Raw genomic sequence first — 26,952 nt, 5'->3', positions numbered from 1 at the left:
CATAATGACGGCAAGTCACGAATGCCATGAAGTTTACATTATTGGCCACTGGTCACAAATGTGATGATTCTGGGCAGAGGCGTCAGGTGTCCTCAGGAACTGCTGCAACCTGTTACCATACGATTAATGACACGTGTTGCTGGTGAATTATCAGGAACCATTACGCACAGTCAAGAATAAGGTTCCGCGTTGTTGCACACTGTTGCACATCATTAAGTTCTGTTACGTTGTGAATGAGGTGAATTGTCTCCACACACACCCCCTTATTCATCCAACCGTCAGTTGCTGAATAATTCAGATCGCTCCAGTTTGCTCCTCAAAATCCAAAGTAGAAGAACTTTGTGACTGCCTGCTTAGTTGGGCTCTGTGCCATGGAGTGGCACAGAAAGGAGGAGGAGATGGAGAGAGCCAGATATCTGGCTTCACGTGGCTCTCATCTTGCTTGTTTTCCCAACATCAGGCACATGCAGCAGGTGGAACACCTGCAGGAGCACGCTGAGGAGCATTGGAACAAAACTTTTAGCCAACTTGGCATCACTGTCCTTCTTCAACGTACTGCAGCAATGAAACTGAATGCGGTGCAGCAGGGTTTAATTGTGCGCACGTCAGAGAAGAACACTGTCAAGCTCTATTAAGGATCACCACTAATCAAGACGGATCAACACGCTCAGTTGCGACCTTGACATGAGGTGAAACGAGGGTGGTGCATGACATTTGTGAAAGATTTTTTGACAGCCAAAAACATGCTCCACGAATATCATACATTATTAAGAAACCTATTCTGATGTGTTAAGTCATGTTAAGAATGTCAGCAATGTGCCAAGAATGATGCAAACATGACATTCGTAATGCATCTTGCCTATGTGTAACTGCACCATTACCAACCCCTAGAGCAGGGGTGGGCAACGAGGGCCGAGACACTGCAGGTTTTCCTTGCAGCCAATCACCTCAGCAGGTGGGTTGCTGATTAGCTTCTCCCCTGAGCATAAACACCTGATCATTAATGAAATCACCTGCTGAGGTGATTGGTAGCAAGGAAAACCTGCAGGGTCTCAGCCCTTCATGGCATAGGATTGCCCACCCCTGCCCTAGAGCAAGCATACAGGTGACAGTGGTAAGGAAAAACTCCCTCTGACGATTTTAGGAAGAAATCTCAAGAAGAACAGACTCAAAGAGGTGACCCACTACTTAGACCAGTCTACCAAAAACGTTTGCAATCCTGAACACAGCAACAATTGACAAGAGTCCTTTAAAATTCATCCCAAAATGAGCTCCAATTTTTTAGATGCTTTGGCCCAGTGGTCTAGCCACCACATTTGTCATTTGTTTAAATCACTCATATCTTTATGTGTCCTTATTTTTCCTACTTACAAAGCGTCAATTTTATGGCCAAATTTTATAGCTGTCTTATATATGCTACCCGGTGACAGGTGCCTTTGTAACAGAACAATCAGTGTTATTCACCTCACCTGTCAGTGGTCACAATGGCATGGCTGATTGGTGTATATTTGCTAGACATCCTGTCCAGCTGGTACAATGGATCACATCTTTGCTGCATCTGCATGCACGTGCAACTTGTGTGTATTGAAGCGCTGGCGGAGAGGTAAAATCAATGCAGTGGTTTTGGCTGTTCGCTGTGCTACAGACTCGTGTTGCATTGTTGTTAGGGCCTGCAAAAGGCCACAGGGGTTTCTGTATAATGCAGTTTTAACACCTGAATGGAGCAGCACAGGCTTTGATGGAAGACTCTGAGTTCCTCATATATGAGCTCCAAGCGCTGCTCGTCACAGATGGAAGAAAGAAAGCAGAATGGGAGGCGAGTAAAGGAGAGCGACCGCAAGATCAGCTGTAGGTGTGAATAAAAGGAAAGGACAGGCTTATTTCTCAATCCTCCATTCTGGCTTTTTTCCCATTTTTTATATGGCGATGGGGTCAACAGCTGGCTGTGTGTGTGTTGCTTTGTCCCTAACTTGGGCAGTATGTGAGAGTGACCTTCTGCAGTGAAGAGAACAAAAATGGCTGCAGGTAAAGAAGTGACCAGAGAAAATCAGAGAGGTTACTGTGTTCCCCAGTAGCTCAAGCACATGCATTTATCACCAGTCTTCCCGCAGGCCATTCTATTTTTTTTTTTTTTTTTTTTTTTTTTTACAGCAATTTGCCTTTGTGAATAGTGGGATAAGGTGACATGTGGTGACTCACTTGTGTTTAGGGTTGCATTTGTGACGTGTATCTGATGATCCACAAAGGAGCAAAGGACTCAAATTCACTGTCAGTGTTCAGCCTAATTCTACAGAAAACTTCAAAGCAAAAGGTATAAGAAAGCACTGTTCAAACAAATATTTCTGTATTTTTTATGCATTTTTCATGAGAATTTCTACATATTCCACATGTTCCTCAGAAGGGAGACTGTAATGACATCACAGACAAAGTGCATATTATTTTTTAGTCATTATTATCCTTTTTCTAACCCTAAATCTAAACCTAACCTCAACATAACAACAATATGTGAACAATAAAGCCGTAATATGTATCTGTGTTGAAGATTTTATCAAAATCCATGCAGTAGTTTTGATGTAATCCTGCTAACAGCAACAAGCATTTAGGAGTGTATTATCACCAAGGGTTTGTGTTCAAGGTTGGTGAGTATTATGGGAAAACAAATGGGATGGCAGATTCAAATATGCTAATTCAGGCACTTATTTGTAAAAACCATTTAAACAGTCATGACTTGAGAATGCTTAATGGTGACTTTATGGTTAAAATGTGCATATTTTGTGTTGACGGACATCTAACATATTATTGCATAATTAGTGTGCTGGCTTTGCAAGCACTGCTTTTTTAAATTTTATTTTATTGATATTTAAGCATGAAGAAAACTTTATGGGACAACAAGCAATTCACGTGCTTCTATTTTCTGTATTTAATTGTAAACTTCTTGTTGTGTTCAGAGTTTCCTCAAATGGTGAAGATTAGAAAACCCCACCCCACACACCCATTAAAAAAAAAGCCAACATACAGAATTTTTATTGCCAAATTGAAAGTGGTCATCTTTCATTGCCTAGGTTGCAATTTGGAGCATCACTCAAAAATGGTAATTGCTGATGCATGCTTGTATAATGCAAAAAAATGACCACCAGACGAAACTGATATGAAAAGCTTCCAAAAAGTTCTGCACTAATGCAACTAACGTGCAGTTTGCAGCAACTCAGCAATCCTTCTGTTTCTATTCTTCTCTCCAACTTTATGCAGCTGCTGTCTGACAGCCAAATCAACATGGTGAAGGTTGTGAACTCTGTCAGCGACGCTCTGAACGCCATGCAGAAAGAAAACGTGGGATTAAAAGCTCGCGTCAAGGCCGATTTACAAAGGGCACCAGTCAGAGGGACTCGTTTCAAGGGCTGCTCCAACGGTAAGAGAAATCAAGCTTAGCTCAACTCTGTGCCGTTCTGTCACACAACGACTGTCCTCCTGCCTTTGCATATATTACTTGTACATCAGTGGCGACCCACACGTCTGCCCTTCCCCCGCTGCTATTATGCTCTGCGTCAGGAAAGCTCATTCTTTACTGTCAGTGTGTTCTGTGTGTCCTCCATCTTTCAATATTTTCCCTCAGCTCATGCTCTACTGGGCAACATCTCCACCACATTATCAAGGCAAATTGGTCAGAATGCATATATATATATATATATATATATATATATATATATATATATATATATATATATATATATATATATATATATATATATATATATATATACACACACACACATATAATAAATTCATTTCTTCCTCACAATTCTACTCACAACACCCCATAATGACAACATGGAATTTTTTTTTTTGCAAATTTATGAGAAATAATAATAACAAAAAAACTAAGAAATCACACGTACTTAAATATTCACACCCTTTGCTCAATACTTTGTTGATGCACCTTTGGCAGCAATTACAGCCTCAAGTCTTCTTGAATATTATACAAGCTTGGTGCACCTATGTTTGGGCAGTTTTGCCCATTCCTATTTGCAGCACCTCTCAAGCTCCATCAGGTTGGAAAGGATTGTCGGTGCACAGACATTTTCAGATCTCTCCAGAGATGTTCAGATTCAGGACTGGGCTCTGACTCTGTTACTGAAGGACATTCACAGAGTTGTTGGCTGTGTGCTTAGGGTCACTGTCTTGCTGAAAGATGAACCGTCACCCCAGTCTGAGGTCAAGAGCACTCTGGAGCAGGTTTTGACCCAGGATGTCTCTGCACATTGCTACATTCATCTTTCACTCAATCCTGACTCGTGCTTGGTTTCATGACATGACAACATGACAGCAACATGACACCTGACATTTGCGCCAAAGAGTTCAATCTTTGTCTCATTAGACCACAATATTTTGTTTCTCATGGTCTGAAAGCATGAGAGTCTTTTTGGCAAACTCCAGGTTGGCTGCCATGTGCCTTTTATTAAGGAGTGACTTCTGTTTGGCTAGTTTGCCACACAGATCTGGGTGGTGGATTGCTGCAAAGGTGGTTGTCCTTCTAGAAGGTTCTTCTATCTGCACAGAGGAATGCTGGAGCTCTGACAGGTTCTTGGTCAAACTCCTGACCAAGGCCCTTCTCCCCTGATTGCTCAATGTAGAGTGGCAGCCAGATCTAGGAAGAGCCCTGTGCTCACTGGGAAGAGTGGTGAGGACAGCAGTGAAAGTCACTGGTGCTTCTCTTCCCTCCATTAAGGACATTGCACCTATGTAGTGCTTGTCCTGTGCCAGGCATACTATCAGTGACTCCTCACACCCCCTTTACGACTGCTTTCTCCGCTCACAGCATTCGCTATAGGTCCATCAGGTTCTTCAATAGCTGTTTCCCACAGGCTATCAGACTGCTGAATTCTTAATGAAAAATATGCTGCTCATCTACCTTCGTATTACTTGCTTTTTTTTTTTTTTTTGCACAACTGTTCACTCCACAAGTCATCTTAGTATCGCACCTTGCAGCATTCTTTTAAACTCTTGTATATCAAATTATAGTTTTTAAGATATTTTAATCCTGACCTGAGTCCATTACAATGACATTTTGTTACGTTCACATTTGTTGAACACTGAATAACAATAAAGAGTATCTACGTTAAAGTCATTGGGACCTTCAAAGCAGCAGAAGTCTTTCTGTACCCATTGCCAAATGTGTGCCTCGAGACAATCCTGTCTCGGAGGTCTACAGACAATTCCTTTGACTTCATGCTTGGACATGCACTGTCAACTGTGGGACCTTATACGTAGACAGGTGTGTATCTTTCCAAATCATGTCCAATCAACTGAATTTACCCCAGGTGGACTCCAGTTAAGTGGTAGAAACATCTCAAGGATGATCAATGGAAACAGGAGGCATGTGAGCAAAATTTTGAGTGTCATGGCAAAGGCTGTGAATAATTATCTATTGATTTTTTTTTAATCTTTCATAAGGTGAAATATATATATATATATATATATATATATATATATATATATATATATATATATATATATATATATATATATATATATATATATATACAAGGTCTGTCCATAAAGTATAGGTCCTTTTTATTTTTTTCAAAAACTATATGGATTTCATTCATATGTTTTTACGTCAGACATGCTTGAACCCTCTTGCGCATGCGTGAGTTTTTCTACGCCTGTCGGTGACGTCATTCGCCTGTGAGCACTCCTTGTGGGTGGAGTCGTCCAGCCCCTCGTCGGAATTCCTTTGTCTGAGAGGTTGCTGAGAGACTGGCGCTTTGTTTGATCAAAATTTTTTTCTAAACCTGTGAGACACATCGAAGTGGACACGGTTCGAAAAATTAAGCTGGTTTTCGGTAAAAATTTTAACAGCTGATGAGAGATTTTGAGGTGATACTGTCGCTTTAAGGACTTCCCACGGTGCGAGACGTCGCGCAACGCTCTCAGGCGCTGTCGTCAGCCTGTTTCAAGCTTAAAACCTCCACATTTCAGGCTCTATTGATCCAGGACGTCGTGAGAGAACAGAGAAGTTTCAGAAGAAGTCGGTTTCAGCATTTTATCTGGATATTCCACTGTTAAAGGAGATTTTTTTAATGAAAGACGTGCGGATGGGTCCGCGCGTCGGGACGCAGCCGACGCGGTGCGGCGGCACAGGAAAAACACCTCCGTGTTGATAACCATTTGTAAAATCCAGGCGGCTTTTGATGGCTTTCAGTGGAGTGAGTATATGAGAAATTGTTTAACAGCTGGACATGTTCCAACTTGTCCTTAAGGCTTCCAACAGAGGTGTTTTTCCTGTGGTGGAGCGTCAGAAAGGTCTTGTCTCAGAGTGATGCTGAAAAACTAATTCATGCATTTATTTCCTCTAGGCTGGACTATTGTAATTCATTATTATCAGGTTGTCCTAAAAGTTCCCTAAAAAGCCTTCAGTTAATTCAAAATGCTGCAGCTAGAGTACTGACGGGGACTAGAAGGAGAGAGCATATCTCACCCATATTGGCCTCTCTTCATTGGCTTCCTGTTAATTCTAGAATAGAATTTAAAATTCTTCTTCTTACTTATAAGGTTTTGAATAATCAGGTCCCATCTTATCTTAGGGACCTCGTAGTACCATATCACCCCAATAGAGCGCTTCGCTCTCAGACTGCAGGCTTACTTGTAGTTCCTAGGGTTTGTAAGAGTAGAATGGGAGGCAGAGCCTTCAGCTTTCAGGCTCCTCTCCTGTGGAACCAGCTCCCAATTCAGATCAGGGAGACAGACACCCTCTCTACTTTTAAGATTAGGCTTAAAACTTTCCTTTTTGCTAAAGCTTATAGTTAGGGCTGGATCAGGTGACCCTGAACCATCCCTTAGTTATGCTGCTATAGACGTAGACTGCTGGGGGGTTCCCATGATGCACTGTTTCTTTCTCTTTTTGCTCTGTATGCACCACTCTGCATTTAATCATTAGTGATCGATCTCTGCTCCCCTCCACAGCATGTCTTTTTCCTTGTTCTCTCCATCAGCCCCAACCAGTCCCAGCAGAAGACTGCCCCTCCCTGAGCCTGGTTCTGCTGGAGGTTTCTTCCTGTTAAAAGGGAGTTTTTCCTTCCCACTGTAGCCAAGTGCTTGCTCACAGGGGGTCGTTTTGACCGTTGGGGTTTTACATAATTATTGTATGGCCTTGCCTTACAATATAAAGCGCCTTGGGGCAACTGTTTGTTGTGATTTGGCGCTATATAAAAAAATTGATTGATTGATTGATTGATATATATATATATATATATATATATATATATATATACAACCCCAATTCCAATGAAGTTGGGATGTCATGTTAAATGTAAATAAAAACAGAATACAATGATTTGCAAATCTTCTTCAACCTATATTCAATTGAATACACCACAAAGACAAGATATTTAATGTTCAAACTGATGAACTTTATTGTTTTTGTGCAAATATTTGCTCATTTGAAATGGATACCTGCAACATGTTTCAAAAAAGCTGGTACAGTGGTATGTTTACCCACTGTGTTACATCACCTTTCCTTCTAACAACACTCAATAAGCGTTTGAGAAGTTTTGTAGGTGGAATTCTTTCCCATTCTTGCTTGATGTATGACTTCAGTTGTTCAACAGTCTGGGGTCTCCGTTGTCGTATTTTGTGCTTCATAATACGCCACACATTTTCAAAGGGTGACAGGTCTGCACTGCAGGCAGGCCAGTCAAGTACCTGCACTCGTTTACTATGAAGCCACGCTGTTGTAACACGTGCAGAATGTGGCTTGGTATTGTCTTGCTGAAATAAGCAGGGACATCCCTGAGAAAGACGTTGCTTGGATGGCAGCATGTGTTGCTCCAAAACCTGAATGTACCTTTCAGCGTTGATGGTGCCATCACAGATGTGTAAGTTGCCCATGCCATGGGCACTAACACACCCCCATACCATCACAGATGCTGGCTTTTAAACTTTGCGCTGGTAACAGTCTGGATGGTCTTTTTCCTCTTTTGTCCGGGGGACACAGCATCCATGATTTCCAAAAACAATTTGAAATGTGGACTCATCAGACCACAGCACACTTTTCCACTTTCGTCTGGCCATTTCAAATGAGCTTGGACCCAGAGAAGGCAGCTGCGTTTCTGGATGTTGTTGATGTATGGCTTTCACTTTGCATGGTACAGTTTTAACTTGCACTTGTAGATGTAGAGACGAACTGTGTTAACTGACAATGGTTTTCTGAAGTGTTCCTGAGCCCACGCGGTAAGATCCTTTACTCAGTGATGTCAGTTTTTAATGCAGTGCCACCTGAGGGATCGAAGGTCACGAGCATTTAATGTTGGTTTTTGGCCTTGCCACTTATGTGTGGAGAGTTCTCCAGATTCTCTGATTCTTCTGATTATATTATGACTGTAGATGATGGAATCATGACACTCACATGTTTCCAATTACCTGTTCTTTGAGCATTCATCAACTTTCCCAGTCTTTTGTTGCCCTGTCCCAACGTTTTTGAAATGTGTTGCATGTGTTCAAATTGAGCAAATATTTGCACAAAAACAATAAAGTTTATCAGTTTGCACATTAAATATCTTGTCTTAGTGGTGTACGAGGGCTGTTAGAAAAGTATCGGACCCCATTTTTTGCAAAAAACCTGATGGATTTGAATCACATGTGCTTGCATGAGCAAACCTTGAACCTTCGTGCGCATGCGTGAACTTTTTCACGCCTGTCGATTGCATCATTTTCTGGTAAGCAGCTTTTGTGTGAGGTCGTGTGTAGTGTTCTCTGCGGATTTTCATTGCAAGGAAAAAGACAGAATGACTGGAGCAGCGCCACATCAAATTTTGCCAGAAACTGGGCGACAGCCAGGTGGAAACCATTTGGATGATTCAGACAGCTTTCGGTGACTTTTCAGTCGTGTGACTATCCGAGAAACTGTGGAAGATGTCGGCATGTCACAACATGTCCTGTGAGACTTCAACACAAAGGAGCTTTTGCTCCGCTGTCAGCAGCTTTGTGCCAAAGCCATCGGCATGAATTTCGCTGCAACTCTTTTCATGGCCAAATCTTCTGTCACAGTGGAATGTACCGAAAAAGTGCTGATGTCCACCTCTTCTGTAACTTCCTGGACGGTCACACGATGGTCCTGCATTACCACAGTGTTCACTTTGGAAATTATCTGGTCATTTCAGCATGTTGAAGGCCGACCGGAGCATGGCTTGCTCTCCACCGTTGTGCGGATGTCTTTAAACCAGTTGTACCTCTCCTTAATCTGTGTGATGCCCATAGGATCATCACCGTAAGCTGTCTGAATCTTCTGAATGGTTTCCACCTGGCTATCGCCCAGTTTCTAGCAAAATTTGATGCAGTAGTGCTGCTCCAGTCATTCCCCCATTTTCCTCGCAATGAAAATCCGCTGAGCGCACTACACATGTCCTCACACAAAGACTATTTACCAGAAAATGATGCAATCGACAGGCGTGAAAAAGTTTACGCATGCGCACGAAGGTTCAAGTTTTGCTCATGCAAGCACATGTGATTCAAATCCATCAGGTTTTTGCAAAAAATAAAAAGGTCCGATACTTTTCTAACAGAACTCATATTCAATTGAATATAGGTTGAAGAGGATTTTCAAATCACTGTATTCTGTTTTTTATTTACATTTTACACAACATCCCAACTTCTTTGAAATTGGGGTTTTGTGTGCGTATGTATGTATATATATATATGTATGTATATATATATATGTATGTATATATATGTATGTATGTATATATATATATATATATATATATATATATATATATATATATATATATATATATATATATATATATATATAGTAATTACTCATCGGGGTCTCGACCTGACTCCAGTTCATCGTCGTAACCGACTTGAGTGGGAAAATGCTCACATTCACTCGCGTTTGGCACATTGGAGAGGTGTTCTCTTCACGGATGAATCCCGGTTCACACTGTTCAGGGAAGATGGCAGACAGCGTGTGTGGCGTCGTGTGGGTGAGCGGTTTTCTGATGTTAATGTTGTGGATCGAGTGGCCCATGGTGGCGGTGGGGTTATGGTATGGGTAGGCATCTGTTATGGACGAAGAACACAGGTGCATTTTATTGATGGCATTTTGAATGCACAGAGATACCGTGACGAGATCCTGAGGCCCATTGTTGTGCCATACATCCAAGAACATCACCTCATGTTGCAGCAGGATAATGCACGGCCCCATGTTGCAAGGATCTGTACACAATTCTTGGAAGCTGAAAATGTCCCAGTTTTTGCATGGCCGGCATACTCACTGGACATGTCACCCATTGAGCATGTTTGGGATTCTCTGGACCGGCGTATACGACAGCGTGTACCAGTTCCTGCCAATATCCAGCAACTTTACACAGCCATTGAAGAGGAGTGGACCAACATTCCACAGGCGACAATTGACAACCTGATCAACTCTATGCGAAGGAGATGTGTTGCACTGCATGAGGCAAATGGTGGTCACACCAGATACTGACTGGTATCCCCCCCAATAAAACAAAACTGCACCTTTCAGAGTGGCCTTTTATTGTGGACAGTCTAAGGCACACCTGTGCACTAATCATGGTGTCTAATCAGCATCTTGATATGGCACACCTGTGAGGTGGGATGGATTATCTCAGCAAAGGAGAAGTGCTCACTATCACAGATTTAGACTGGTTTGTGAACAATATTTGAGGGAAATGGTGATATTGTGTATGTGGAAAAAGTTTTAGATCTTTGAGTTCATCTCATACAAAATGGGAGCAAAACCAAAAGTGTTGCATTTATATTTTGTTTAGTATATGTATATGTGTATATATATATATATATATATATATATATATATATATATATATATATATATATATATATATATATATATATATATACGAGGTCTGTTAGAAAAGTATCCGACCTTTTTATTTTTTTCAAAAACCATATGGATTTTGAATCACGTGTGATTGCGTCAGCCAAGCTTGAACCCTCTTACACATGTGTGTTTTTCATGCCTGTCGGTTGCTTCATTCGCTTGTGAGCAGGCTTTGATTGAAGTGTGGTCCACCCCTCTCTTCTATTTTTTATTGCAAAAAAATGTCTGAACGATTTGGATCTTTGCTGCATCAATTTTTTTTCCAGAAACTGTAAGAGACCTCCAGGTGGACACCGTTCAAAAAATTAATATGGCTTTCAGGGACGATTTTATGAGGATTAAACAGATTACGGGGTGTTACTGCCCCTTTAAGGACGGCCCACAACTGCTGAGAGCGCAGCGCACTCCCAGCGCCGATGGACAGGCTGACACCCCGCACAAACAACCAGATCATTTACAACGTGAAAGCTTTGTTGATCTGTGACCTCGTCTGACTTTCACAAAAAGGCTGAAGATGTGGACATCAGCACTTTTTCTGGCACATTCCACCATTACAGGGGTTTTTTTTTTCATGGAAAAAGAAGCCGAGGGACACGCAATGGAGCCGTTCATTATGCGGGACAAAACCACCTCGGTGTTGGTCTCACAGGACGGCTTAAAGGTGGATTTAAGATGGATTCCGGTTGCTTTCCAGTCGTGTGAACATCCGATTGTGATTGTGCATGAGCTGGACATGCCAGAACATGTCCTGTGAGGCTTCATCACAGCGTTTCTTTTCGCCATTCAGCTCCGCCGCGACGCGCGGAATTCCTCCGCCTTTGTTCCTCTTTCCATGACAAAAACTCCTGTAACAGTGAAATGTGCCATTCATTTTTAAACTGGACGCTGTCTTGATCCGGTATGTCCTCTGACTAGCACAGGAATTGTGAAAAGACGTGGACATCAGCACTTTTTCCGCACATTAAGACAGACGTGCGAAGGAGTTCCGCACGTCGCGGTGCAGCCGTTCGGCGCAAAGAAACGCCGTGATGAAGCCTTCCAGGACATATTTGGGCAGGTCCAGCTCATGCACAATCGCAATCAGATATTCACACGACTGGAAAACAACAGGAATCCATCTGAAATCCACCTTTAAGCCGTCCTGAGAGACCAACACCGAGGTGGTTTTGTGCCATGTCAAGAGCGGCACAGTGGCTTTTGGATATGGCTTGTGCATGGCACGGTGATGTGCATCCTTTATTATGAGAATTTTGGAAATTAGTTTTCAAAATCTTTATTTTGAAACCTTTATTTTTAATATAACTGTAACATTTGTACTTCCAAGATGATGTGGCTCACTGGTAGCAAAGTTAAACATCAGATAGTTCATGTTGCTCAAACCATTTCACAATAAAATGTTTAATGCCATCATACCAGCAAATACTTTTACTGTGAAAGGCATACTATCAGTGTAACCTGCGACTGAGTTTAACTTGATAACACTGAGGAGATCAATTTTTTGGCGGATAAGACCAACAAATTTCCATCTATTTGTACAATGTTTCATTAAGTACCTAAGCTGAATAAAATCTTAGATTTGCTGTGAGTTCAAGTTTAAATAAACTGCATTCAGGAGGTGGGATACTGATTTGCTGTTTCAAATATTCAAAGTTTTCTGTTTACGTTTGTGTGACTCTTCCAATAACCTGTTTAAGGAATCCTTTATTTTCATATAACTGATAACAAACTATTTTTTTAACAATATGAAATAATATATTCAAATAATATAATATAAGTATGTCTCTTTGTTCATCCCACCTTCAAACACAGCCTCATATGACCATCCATGAGAAATTTACTTAAGCTCCCAATTTTCTGGAGGGATAACAAACTTCCTACGGGCACTGCACTATTAGTAAATAATTACAATATTGCATGCATTTTGCATTAATACCTCTATTGTTGTTAAGGTATTAATAGCAATAATCTTATAAAAAGTATGTGCTAAGTCCTAGTGTGACATCAGATGTCCCACTAAAAGCTGTGTTCTCATTCCTGCAGCAAAACATGCTTTGTTTGAATTACTGAAACTACATGTATTATTGTGTGTGTGTGTGTGTGTGTGTGTGTGTGTGTGTGTGTGTGTGTGTGTGTGTGTGTGTGTGTGTGTGTGTGTGTGTGTGTTTATGCTGCTTTGCAGAAGTTCTGCACACAAGAATGCATGGGCGCATTTTGGTGGGGGATAGGGGGGACATGTCCCCCCACCTTTTCAACCAGGGGGACAGAATATATTATGCGCCCCCACCTTCTGACATATATGTGTGTACTTGAAACATGCAATACCAGTCTTATGTGCAAACCATGTCAGAATAGTATCTTTGTTTCTGCAAGTTTGTATTTTTAGCAGCACTGACTTGTTTACAACACCTGTTTCTTGTTTGTCACTTTTGGAATTTTCTGGGACTGCATTTGCCCAGATTTGAAACCAGAAATAGTTGCCTCTAGGGACTAGTGTCTACACATGAGTATCAACGGACCATATGCTAATTTACTAAATTCTGAAAGTTAGAAAAGAAAATCAGAAAAGCTATCTGGGACCTCAGAAAGCCCATCTGCAATTATTGCTTGATCTCCAAAATCAGTCTATGCAAGCAAAATTGTGTTCACTATGAGTGTTGTCATTAGTGCCACTTCGAAAATTAAATTCATGATAAGTAATTTATCCTAAACTTATGATCTGTTGTTTTTTCAAACTTATGCAAAAACAAATCTTGAGAAAAAAAAAAATACAGTATGCGATAGTTAATTATTATTAAGAGCCTGTTCGTTCATATTTATGAATACATTTTATCACATTGCAGTTGGTTTTAATGAAAACTCAACCTATCATTCTTTTTGAGTTCTACACATGTGGTGATACCTTATTTACACCAGGATGTTAATAAAATCATTGCTGGCTATTCTCAGAATAAAGTACTTATATTCACAGTTTCAAATTGCATAAGTCAAATGGTGTCCACTTTATGGTTTTCTCAAAACATTAAAATTACTGTTCTGGATGCTCAGAATGCATCTGAGCTTATCTAGAAACCGTTAACTACAGCAGCTCCCAGGCCCCTGGCCTATGGGCTTCAGCCCTGCTGGCCTTGCACTTTGCTACCCCCAATTTCTAGTTCTAAATTGCGCCCTTGCAAGAATGCAATGCATTCCATAGGGTTGTGCAGCATCAAATTGTCACATTTGGTGATGTTGTACAGCTAATAACATAGATTATACCCTCAATGCGGAGTGATGGAAGCAGACCACAATAAAGTATAAGTCAACCATCAGCTCTCAGGTTTGCCCCAGACAAATGCAGCACACAGGGCACAAGCCCACGTGCACCGTATCTTTCGGACCAGAACCGGCCCTGCATGCTCCAGAAGTAGCAGTAATTGGAAATTAAATCTCAAATATTTGGCCCAATATTGATGTAGAATGAGTAATATGAGCTTAATGCATGAGCCACTGCACATATTGCCAATAGAATTAAAATTAAGGACTATTTTTTACTCATTTGTATTTTTCATAAATGGATTTTGTACTGTGTTGCACTAAGCCACAGCTTTGCACAAATTGAATTTGTCCATGGATAAACTCACTTCTCCTTCCCGCAGATTTGAAGTAACATCTCATGGCCTTTGCTTGTCTGAGCTACACTGACAACAAACTAATTCACCCATCATGCCAATTATGTGCCTGCTGCCCTGTATTGGTGTTATTTGCACATTGGCACTTGTTTATTCATTGATATGCTTTAAGTGATGTTTAAAGAACAAGATTTCCACAAAAAAATATTGAAACATGTCAGGATTTACAGCTGTGGTTGGAGGTTTACATTCATTCATCAAGGGCATGAATGTCATGGTCATTTTGGCCTGTTGATGATATCTTTGAATAATTCTTTTATCATGATGGAATGTTTGATTGTACAGCATACATCTTGATTTTATTTTGGATTTTCTCTAATCCACACAGGGTCAAAATTATACATACTTTCACTTAAATCTTTTAATAAGTGGAGCTGAAAGCTTTACAGTATCTCTTAACATGTCAAGGCCTATTAACTCCCCGTTAGTGATTGTGGTGACTACAACTGGTAGCTTCTCTTTGACAGCAGAAAATGATGTGTTTGATAGCATTCATTGGACTGATCAATAGAATAATAGGAAAGTCCAAACATCTCAAGTAGGTCTACGAAGGAGAATTGTAGATTTCACTTTTGGAGCGTCTCTTGGAGCTATTTCTAAACACCTGCAGATTCCAAGATCATTAGTTCAGACACTTATTGTGTAAGTACAAATTAGTTTGATGTGCCACCACTTTGTCATGGTCTGGGTGAAGACATAAACTGTCACTCTCAGTTGCAAGGAAATTGGTTAGGATGTACTACAACCCAGGAACCACCAAGGCTCAGACCTTCCATGAACTGGAAACTACTGGAACACCAGCATCATTGTCCGCAGTGAATCAAGTTTTACATCGGCATGGACTGAAAGAGTGATGATCAAGAAAGAAGCCCATGTTCTAAAACCAACACCTTCAAGCTAGACTGAAATGTACAGCTGCCCACATGGACATGAGTTTATGGTCGCACGAGACAATGATTGAGCTATATGGCCACAATGATGTGGTATTTTTGGAGGAATAAAGAACACTGTACCACCTGTCAGGTGTGGTGGTAGCATCACACTCTGGGGCTGTTTTGTTGCCAGTAGTACAGGTGCATTGCACAAAGTGGATGAAATAATGAAGAAGGAAGACTAACTCCAATTTCTTCATCTCAGATCAACAGCTACTAGAAAAACATGTCTATAATTGAGTGTTCCAACAGGACAATGATCACAAACATCAAACACATCAGAACTGGTTCTGGATTAGATAAAGCAGGAATCTGTTATGGCATTCCCAAAGCCCTGACCTCAACCCTATTTGAAAATTAGTGAACTATGCTTAAAAGCTGGGTCTGTGACAGAAAACCCAACCAATTTAGGAGAACTCTACCAATTCTGGTTGGTCGAATATACAGAATTATGTCAGAAGGTTGTTGATGGCTATTAGCTGGGGATGGGGTAGGGTATATTTTAACCTGTATGTATACTTTTGCCCCTGTGTGGATTTGAGAAGATCCAAAATAAATTAAAACTTGTCCACTCATTCTTAATTTTTAGTCATTAATGATGTATGCTGTACTTTCATTCCACCCTGATAAAAGAACAATTCAAGGACATCATTAACAGCCCCAAATTACCAAAATATGCATGCCCATAAGTGTATGTAATGTCCAAACAGCTCTACATGCATAAATGGAATATTATTGACAAAGAATGTTCATAAATTGCTCAAATATAACAAATCTGAACAAATACATCCTAAATTCCCTACACAGGCAAGTTTTGCACATGGAAATTTTTTTTTATTCATTTATATGAAGGGATGGTGGCCAAGTGTTTAGTGTGCTTAGTTTCAGTGCAGAAGGTTCCAGGTTCAAATTAACCCTGATACATTCTCCATGTAATGTGGAGTTGTATCAGGAAGGGCATCCAGAGTAAAACCTATGCCAAATCAACATGCAAATCCACCTTGGATCTGCTGCGGCCAGCCCAAGTAAAAACAAGGGAGCAGCCAAACGGGCTAACTTTTATGACAGTTGTTGAGAAGCACTACACTGAACATCATTAAAAATTATATTACTCAAATTTGTTTTTAAACATAACAATAATACTAATTATTACAATAACAATAATAGCAATAATAATTATCCTTATTGATTTGAAATTCCATGCCAAATTTGTGCAATTTTCTTTCACGCAGCATGCTATTCTATAAAATATTTTATGTTTGAATTTGAAAAATTCTGAATATTACATTGCATATACATGTTAAAAGTCTTAATTTAGAATAAATTGGCATGTATGTTTAATTTTCAATTATCTTATGATTATGTGGTTTCAAATCCAGTAAAAATGTATTCAATTTATATCTTGTAACTCACCAAATTTTTGATAAAGCAACTTTGTTTTGCTTTTGTAACATCACATAAAGGTGTCTTCCACCAGCTAAATGGTTAATTGTCAAAAGGACTGGATTTATAAAGTGCATTTATATCTGATGCAGCAGCTTATACAGATTTACAATGATGCCTCATATTCGTTCACTCATACAATGATGTGAAAGTATGCTTTCATGCAAAGTGCTCACCTAACACAGTATAGCTTGATCATTCAAAACAGATGATTGTTTGTGCAAGACCTCCTATTTCAATGCAATATGGGCTTCCATCAGGAAGGGCATGTGATGTAAAGTGTGTCATATCAACATGCATATTCCTGCACAATCTACTGTTGTGACCCTGAGCAACAAAGAGAAGAGCCAGAATATGCTTGTATTGGCTGGGAAGTGGGGCTGCAAATACTTAATATTTTCATAATTGATTACTAGTGTTGTGTGTTGGGGGGTGTGGCTGGATGTTTTGGTGTTCTTTTCTTTTCTTTGCTCCTCAGGTGGCATGGAAACTGATTTGTCTGTGGAGAATGTGCTGGCTGAAGAATCCTCACCCTCATCAACATCATGTGTAGCACCTGTGACTGGTGCTCACATGCAACCTTAAAGACTTTCAGCTGAGGCAGATAATTGGATGGCGTTCTGCATTTAAGGCATGTGTGATTCAAGCAGAACTGCCGGGAACTCGACCTTGTGATGTTCGTTTGTGAGACGCTGAGGACCGCGCCTGGGTTTGACACATCGAGCCCGTGAAGCAAGGAAGGGTGAGGACACATGCTGTCAGCACACATTAAAGGTAATTAAGTATTTGACTAATTGTTGATAGTAACTTGGTGTTTTGTTACATAGTATACTTGAATTGTGATGAGAATTGTGCAGTTTGCTTCTCACTGCTGTGGCGTGCAGGATAAGTGATCCTCCACCTGTTGTGAGAAGCTGCTCATTTGCATAAAGATAAAAAGTACAGACCTGAATGTGTTGCTGATAGCGTGTGTCTTTTGAAAGATATTGTTGTAACTGCTGACTTACCTCACATCTTCTTTGCTTCACAGAGAGTCAGTTTGTCGTGTCCACCTGGGGGGTGTTTGTCTGGTGGTAGTGGGTCCAGGAGCGCCGGACTTCTCTCCTTGCGGGCGCTGGAGAGCATGCCAGCAGTCACTCCTCCAGAAGGACGTTGGTTTTGGTTTTGTACATTTTATTTAGGCACAGGTGAAAAATAAATTGTTTTTGTTGTTGGAACCGCTTTCTGGTTATTTTTAGCGCTGGGTTCTGTCTGACGCAGGTTCGCTCCTCAATCCGCGTCGACACATAACAACTAGTAGTTGTTAGGTCCAGAAAACAATGGAAAATGTTGATCAGTATTTTCAGATCCCAAAATGATGCCTTCAAATGTGATATATATTCCGTTTATTGCCAGCAGGAGAAATGAAATTAGCAACATAAACTAGAAAATATTCACATTGAAAAAGCTGAAGTCAGAGTACTTGGAATAAAATAATTATAATTTAATAGTCAGCCAATAATTGTTTAATCAGTGCAGCGTCACTAGGTAGCATCCCCAAAGTTTTCATTGCAACTGCAAGTTAGTGATGGTCAACAAGGATTTCGGAATGCTGGCAATAACTTGCAACACCTGATGTTTAGAACACTGTACCCGAGTTTGTGTAAAACTGCTATTTTAACAGGGCTGCAATGTGTGTGTGTCTGTGTGTGTGTGTGTGTGTGTGTGTGTGTGTGTGTGTGTGTGTGTGTGTGTGTGTGTGTGTGTGTGTGTGTGTGTGTGTGTGTGTGTGTTTTGAAACAAAAGTGCAAAGTTCACTTGCCGCGTACGGTGTTGAAACATGATGTAGCACAATTGGTCAATGGACTGCATTTATATAGCAATTTTCCATCTGTATTAGAGACTCTAAGGGCTTCAGAAATAATGCCTCCCATTCAGTTCTCAAATTATTAAATTCATATTCAAAGTGCACTAGCGCATTATACAAATAATGAATGTTTGAGTTGGTTTGTTCCAGCTTTCACCTCATGAAGTATTCGTTCCATAGAAAGAATGTAAAAACATTCATTATTTGTTTTATATAACAGCTAAAATAGATCCTTGTCATTTGATATTTTATTAATTTATGAACAATAGAAAAGGGACTTACATTTTGGCGTTCCACTGCTGCTCAAGTCCAAATTGTGACGTGTAGTCCACTGATGCTGTGCACTGACTTCAGACTTCAAAAAAGAAAAAAAAAAGATAACAAAAAGAAAAGAGTTTGTGTAGTTCCTCAGTCCAGCCAAAAATCATGTCAGCTTTTCAACAGTTCTTCATGCATCCAGATGGCTTACAGTAGGGAGGGGTGTTATTTCAAAATGTTTTGAAATCTATAAATTTTTGCATGGAATATGGAAATAAACATGGAATAAACCATAACAGTATAATTTTTGGGTCATTTGGTTCCCAAAACCCATATGGATGGAGCGTTTGAAAATCTTAAGTAACGCGTGTGTCGTATATGTGCTGTTGACGTAGAAAACCAGTCTGTTGCTTATAATTAGTTCATTGTGGCCATGTCATTCTTTACATGTGATGATTATACTCACCTGATGTTCCTGAAATAAAAACTACATAGATTTTGTTTGTTACAATTGACCGTAACATACACTCAACAAAAATATAAACGAAACACTTTTGGTTTTGCTCCCATTTTGTATGAGACGAACTCAAAGATCTAAAACTTTTTCCACATACACAATATCACCATTTCCCTCAAATATTGTTCACAAACCAGTCTAAATCTGTGATAGTGAGCACTTCTCCTTTGCTGAGATAATCCATCCCACCTCACAGGTGTGCCATATCAAGATGCTGATTAGACACCATGATTAGTGCACAGGTGTGCCTTAGACTGTCCACAATAAAAGGCCACTCTGAAAGGTACAGTTTTGTTTTATTGGGGGGGGGGGGGGATACCAGTCAGTATCTGGTGTGACAACCATTTGCCTCATACAGTGCAACACATCTCCTTTGCATAGAGTTGATCAGGTTGTCAATTGTGGCCTGTGGAATGTTGGTCCACTGTCTGCCATCTGCTCTGGACAGTGTGAACCGGGATTCATCTGTGAAGAGAACACCTCTCCAATGTGCCAAACGCCAGCGAATGTGAGCATTTGCCCATTCAAGTCGGTTATGACGACGAACTGGAGTCAGGTCGAGACCCGGATGAGGACGACGAGCATGCAGATGAGCTTCCCTGAGACGGTTTCTTACAGTTTGTGCAGAAATTCTTTGGTTATACAAACCGATTGTTTCAGCAGCTGTCCGAGTGGCTGGTCTCAGACGATCTTGGAGGTGAACATGCTGGATGTGGAGGTCCTGGGCTGGTGTGGTTACACGTGATCTGTGGTTGTGACATATATATATATATATATATATATATATATATATATATATATATATATATATATATATATGTCTGTTAGAAAAGTATCGGACGTTTTTATTTTTTTCAAAAACCTGATGGATTTGAATCACGTGTGGTTGCATGAGCCAACCTTGAACCTTCGTGCGCATGTGTGAATTTTTTCACGCCTGTCGATTGCGTCATTTGCTTGGAAGCAGCCTTTGTGTGAGGATGGGTGTAGTCTCTCGTCGGATTTTCTTTGCAAGGAAAATGCCGGAACAACTGGAGCAGCGCGACTGCATCAAATTTTGCCAGAAACTGGGCAACAGCCAGGTGGAAACCATTCGGATTATTCAAACGGCTTTTGGTGATGATGCTATGAGCATCACACAGATTAAGGAGTGGTACAACCGGTTTAAAAGACGTCAGCACAACGGTGGAGAGCGAGCCACGCTCCAGTCGGCCATCAACATGCTGAAATGACCAGATCATTTCCAAAGTGAATGCTGTGGTGATGTGGGACCATCATGTGACTATCTGAGAAATTGCAGAAGAGGTGGACATCAGCACTTTTTCGGCACATTCCACTGTGACAGAAGATTTGGCAATGAAAAGAGTTGCAGCGAAATTCATGCCGATGGCTTCGGCACAAAGCTGCTGATGGAGCAAAAGCGTCATCATGTTGAAGTCTCACAGGACATGCTGGACTCCGAAAAATGATGCCCACCTCTTCCACCATTCGGAAGATTCAGACGGCTTTCGGTGGCTTTTCAGTCATGTGACTATCCAAGAAATTGTGGAAGAGCTCGGCATGTCACAACATGTCCTGTGAGACTTCAACACGGAGGCACTTTTGCTCCATCAGCTTTGTGCCAAAGCCATCGGCATGAATTTCGCTGCAACTCTTTTCATGGCCAAATCTTCTGTCACAGTGGAATGTGCCGAAAAAGTGCTGATGTCCACCTCTTCTGCAATTTTTTGGATAGTTACACGATGGTCCCACATCATCACAGTGTTCACTTTGGAAATGATCTGGTCATTTCAGCATGTTGATGGCCGACCGGAGCATGGCTCGCTCTCCACCGTTGTGCGGCCATCTTTAAACCGGTTGTACCACTCCTTAATCTGTGTGATGCTCATAGCATCGTCACCGAAAGCAAAACCAAAAAATGTTGCGTTTATATTTTTGTTGAGTGCATGTACTGAAATTAGGTTTTTTGTCAATTACACTTAAAAAAAAACACCAGATAGGCTTATTGTTACTATAGAAGTTGAATATAAACTTGGGGTCAAACGACATTTGGAGCCAAATTTCAAGTCTCTAGGTACAGCGGTTCTCAAGATATGACATTTTCGTCGATATTTTTGCCGATTTTTGAACGTGATATCTTCACTGGCTCCGTCCATATGGGTTTTTGGAACCAAATGACTCAAAATGTATCCTGCTATGGTTTATTCCATGTATATTTCCATATTCCATGCAAACATTTATAGATTTCCACATTTTTTGAAATAACACCCCTCCCTACTTACAGTGGAGTTGATTTTGTGTGTGTGTGTGTGTGTGTGTGTGTGTTTATGTGTGTGTTACAAGAATGAGCAGCTTCATTTAGCTCTCTCAAATCATCGTGCTGTTGTCATCCGTGCGCGCGCACACGCAACTGGGTCGGCGCTCGTGCGTGCGTGTACTACCAAAAAGAGTGTACATCCTCAGTGCAGTGAAAAAAAATATCTTGTCATCCATGTCATCTGACATACAAAGCACCAATCAAATGACAAGGATCCACTCAGCTGTTATATAAAGTGTCTTATTTTTTCATTTATAAATACTCGGCTTGAAACAGCTTTTTTATTTTAAATGGTTTTGATGATTGTACCGAATGTATTGGACTCCATGAAAAACACATAAGATTTTCAAAGTTATGCGATGCAGCTTCTGACAGCAGTGAAGCCGTTCTCAGCTCCAGCTGCAGCAGGGTTTTGTGATTGAGATCAACCTCACCATGGGGGCACTACTTTGAATTTGCAGATTCGACTTTGCCATACAAATGCACAGTGTTTCTACCGGCGGACATATTTACAAGCAAATACAGAATTCTTTACAGGAACCATACAAAAATGGCTTCTTTGTGATTGCTCCACTTTCTGTATTCAATTTTGTCAGTAGTGCATTTGAAAACAAGAAAGCAGACTCAGGCATGAATGGAAGATAGATGCGTGGCACGTGCATGGTTGGAGACGATTACAATGGGTGCCACTGAATAAGCCGTTCAGAGAGGGCGCGCATGAGATGAGTGCAGTCCTGACTGTGCAACGCCTGGTGTGTCACAGTGACTTAATGTGTGAGGGTTTTGTCAACGCACAAATCTGATTCATAAATGCACATGCAATTTATGGACATGCATGCATATAATTTATGGACACGCATGCATATTAAAATACTCTCGAGAGCTGAAACAATTAAGCCTCCTCTATAAATGAAGAATTTCCAGCCTCTGAGCCCTTATCAGACACCTAGCACAAAGCTGTGTGCAGCACCGCTTCGTTCTAATCAGTGTAGTTGTCATTTTACATCCAGCACTGACTTTCTCTCAGTAGCATGACTATATGCTGTCATCTGCAGATCAATAGGCATGTGGGTCTTAAAATAAACCATAGTCAGGCATGGTATTGCTGCATTGTTTTCTTGAGGCAGTGGAATCCAAATGTGCCACAGATTACCAAAAAACTTGTCTAATGTTGGTTGCAAAGATTTTCTGCAGGCTGAAAAATACAGAGCCACCCACAACTGATGAAACAGAAGTAAGTCCTGTATAGGCCTCAGGATGCATTGGGGCTCATGCTTGTCCTTGGATTCAGAGTCTACAACACCCCCTGGACACAACGCCTGTAAGACATTAGGAATTTCTTTCACCAAAACATCAAATCTAGGCTTGCATCTCAGATGTATCTGCTGGCAAACTTTCAGGTCTTCTTTTTTAAGAAAAATCTCCTCTATACCACTTCATCATGAAGCTGTATAACTGGTGATACAAAATACAAAACATGCACTATGCACAATTTCTCCAGTCACATCCACAAGAGCCTATAACTTCTTCTGGGTTGTCTTGGTAACTTTCCTCACTCTTGTTCTTCTTGCACAGTCACTCAGTTTTTCGGAACTGTCTACCTCACACAGATTTATCATAGAGTGCCATACTGTTTGTATTTCTTCATAGTTGATGTAAATAAAGTCCAAGATATATTCAGTGACTTGGAAATATTCATGTATCCATCCCCTGACTTGTCTGAAGAAAAACTGGCAATAAAACTGATTATTTAAGGTTATTTTTTCCAAATCGTTCCATTACTTATACAACCCATCATCTTGGCTTTAATATTTGTAATTAATTTATATCAAGTTGTGGAGATGTGCAGTGAGTTTAAGGAAGATCATTTTATTGATTTATTTTTTATTATTTTATATTGAGAAGCCTGAATTATTATTATTTTGTTTTTATTTGAAATGACATAAACAATTTAAAATGTGTGAAATATCAAGTGAACCAATACTTTTGGTGGGCACTCTAAAACAAGATAGAATAAGTAAGTCCCTTCGGCTGCTCCCTTGTTTGCACTTGGGGTCGCCACAGCAAATCCAAGGTGGATCTGCATGATGAATTGGCACAGGTTTTACGCCGGATGCCCTTCCTGACGCAACTCCACATTACATGGAGAAATGTGGCAGGGGTGGGATTTGAACCCGTAACCTTTTGCACTGAAACCAAGCACATTAACCACTTGGCCACCACCCCTGCTCACAAGATAGAATAATATATAGATAACTGAAGATTTGTCATTCTTGCTAAGGTTCAAAAGGAAACATTTTTTTTTCTGAATTTGGACCAGGTGGACTCAGTACATTAAGGCAATATGGTTAGACCTTTGTTGTTTAAGAGAAAACACAAGTTAGTAATATATTGAACAATGCAATCACTGTGGATAAATCCACTTTAATATTGCCAAAATTCATCACAATAAAAATATTTAAAATCTATATTCCAAATTCCTTCAAAATTAATCCAGGTATAGTCAATAATTGGTCAATGCTGTCATTGTGTTGTACAGTGTCCACATTTGTAAAGTAAAGTTAGTCTTTACAGACTATTGATTGAAGCTAGCTTGGTGTTAGCATGAGCTGAGCATCTCAGTTGTGAGCAACAGGATTAATAATGTACTGAAAAAGAAAATAATAATTGTGTTGGCTGAGGATCTTATCGAGGGGAGAAACTAAAAGCAGTGAATCACAATGGATTTAATCATTCACGTCTTGAAAACTTAAATCATATAACATGATGCTAATGGGCTAACGCTGACATGCAAAGTCACTTATGTCACATAACCCGATGGAAACTGGTGTCACATAGTGCTAGGCTAATGGGATACAGTTAGCTTGAAAAGTCACTAGCATCACATTATGTAATGGTAAGGCGCATAACCAAAACGATTTCTAAAGAGCTAACAGCATGAGCTGAATGTGTCTGAGTAATGGGATTTATAATGTTAAGGGGAACATACTTATAGTTATATAGTTTGCAAAAAAAAAAAAAAAATCTTCCTGCAATTTTACAAGTAATCTACATGTTACTTTAAAATGACAACTTTATGACGGACACAATAATTGACTTAGACACACAGATGTGGGTCTTATAGAATTATGGTGTAGACAAGTAACAGCAACGATGTTGGGTAGAGGTGATTAATCCCTGTTTGCTTTCCAGATATTTTGAAATGTTTATAGAGGATGTATATCCTGATAGGCAAGAAATTATTAAATTTTCAAAGTTAAAGGTCAAAGTCACGAAAATTCTTGGAAAATTTTAAAAATCTGTATTTTTATATACACCGATACAGAATTGTGGAAATTTTTAGACGTCTAACCTGAAATTCAGATGCAGACTGAGCTGGTCACTTTTTCAGACTGGTGTAGGTGGAACTGCTGTGATCTGAATGTCACTAACACAAAATAACTAATAATAGAGTTTTCTAAGGCTTCCTCCACCATTCCCATTCTGACCGTCAGCTATCAGAAAAAAGAGAGGGTTGAAACTTACAAATACCTCGAGACAATTATTGATCAAAAACTCAACTTTATTGATCATAAGCTCAACTTTATCATCCATTCCAAGTGCCAAGTGCCATTCCAAGCCTCCTTTTAAACATTGCAGACTCAAAGTTCACCAATCCCTTCTTAGAGCATTCTACAAATGTTTCATTTAGTCCATAATCACCTTGAATATCACTTCCTGGTTTGGAGCACTGTCATTCATAGGAACCCACTAAACACAATCATAAAGCTGAGCAGCACAATTATTGGATGAGCAAGAATTGCTTATCAGCATATACAATAGAAGGACTAAGAAGAAAGCTGTTCAGATCACCCTGGACATGACACATTTACTCAGTTCTGCCTCTTAACCCTCAGGAACACAGATACAGGGCACATATTTTCAGGACAAATAGAACCCTGTCAAGCTGTGTCTCTGCATCCATAAGACCTTTATACAGCTGAATCCTCTTGGGCTAGTTTTAATTAATATTTGTTGTTCCTCCTTTATTGAGGTGCTATTGTTTTGTTTACTAGACTTAGCTCATTTATAAATTTAATTTTATGTATTTTTTTTCTGCTATGTGTACAGGGTGGGGGTGTGTGTGATTAGTTTGGTGTACTGTGTGGATGCACGCTACACTCACTTGAAGTTCCAAGCAGAAAATAATGTTAACTGAATTGAATATTACAATCATATTTAATGCAAAACATTAGGGAACAAAATTAATAATACTACTACTACTACTACTACTACTACTACTACTACTACTACTACTAATAATAATAATAATAATAATAATAACAATTGGTATTATTATTATTATTATTATTATTGTATTTTCTGGTTTATCTATATATGACCAGACACGTATGTGGGTACATCTATATCCTTCTCCTGTCCAAATGGCAACTTGTAATTGAGCCAACACTGGCATACACATACTTTGACATACAAGGTGGGATATAGGCTTTTGAGCACTTTAGTAGTAGTTCAGGGGTGAGACACTTTCGTGTAGCAGAATTGAGCCCAAATTGACCAATTTAGTAGTAGTACAACTAATACTAGTAGTGGTAGAAGTAGTATTAGTACTAGTAGTAGTTAAGGGGAGAGGCACTGCAGAATTGAGACATACAGAGAGTGATGTCTGGCTATTCAGCGCTTTAGTAGTAGTAGTTTCAGGGTGTAGCAGCTGTCTCTTCTTGAGGCAGCTTTAGTCATGCCCTCGCAATCCTGTGGAATCCAGGATAGGTAGGAGGTGATAGCTGGTGAAGATGAAGTTTTCATTTCAGTCTCTGAATCAAACCCGCCTTGAGGTGGGGAATCAGCTAGTATTTTCTATTTAAATATATGTAACTGTAATTTCAAATTAGTATACATATAATTATAGTATACATATAATTACCTCCGCCAAGGAGGTTATGTTTTCGGTCGCATTTGTTTGTTTGTCTGTCTGTCAGCAGGATAACTCAAAAAGTTTTGAACGGCTTTTGATGAAATTTTGTGGAGTAGTTGGAAATGACAAGAGGAACAAGTGATTAAATTTTAGTGGTGATCTGGATCATGATCCGGATCCTGATGCTAATGCGTT

General features: G+C 40.0%; 1 protein-coding gene across 2 annotated transcripts in view; it reads left to right on the top strand.

Annotated features, from left to right (window-relative positions):
• Positions 1 to 26,952, top strand: part of fibcd1 (fibrinogen C domain containing 1) — a 367,422-nt gene that overhangs the window by 135,820 nt on the left and 204,650 nt on the right. For both annotated transcript variants that reach the window (XM_034192108.1, XM_034192107.1), the window contains one exon: positions 3,250 to 3,409. In XM_034192108.1, coding sequence (XP_034047999.1) covers positions 3,250 to 3,409 — 160 coding nt within the window. The remainder of the gene's footprint in view (positions 1 to 3,249; positions 3,410 to 26,952) is intronic.

Source organism: Thalassophryne amazonica, chromosome 17, assembly GCF_902500255.1.
Source record: "Thalassophryne amazonica chromosome 17, fThaAma1.1, whole genome shotgun sequence".
NCBI classification, from domain to species: domain Eukaryota; kingdom Metazoa; phylum Chordata; class Actinopteri; order Batrachoidiformes; family Batrachoididae; genus Thalassophryne; species Thalassophryne amazonica.
The sequence above is the reverse complement of the archived record's forward strand: the minus strand, read 5'-3'. Positions and strand labels throughout refer to the sequence as shown.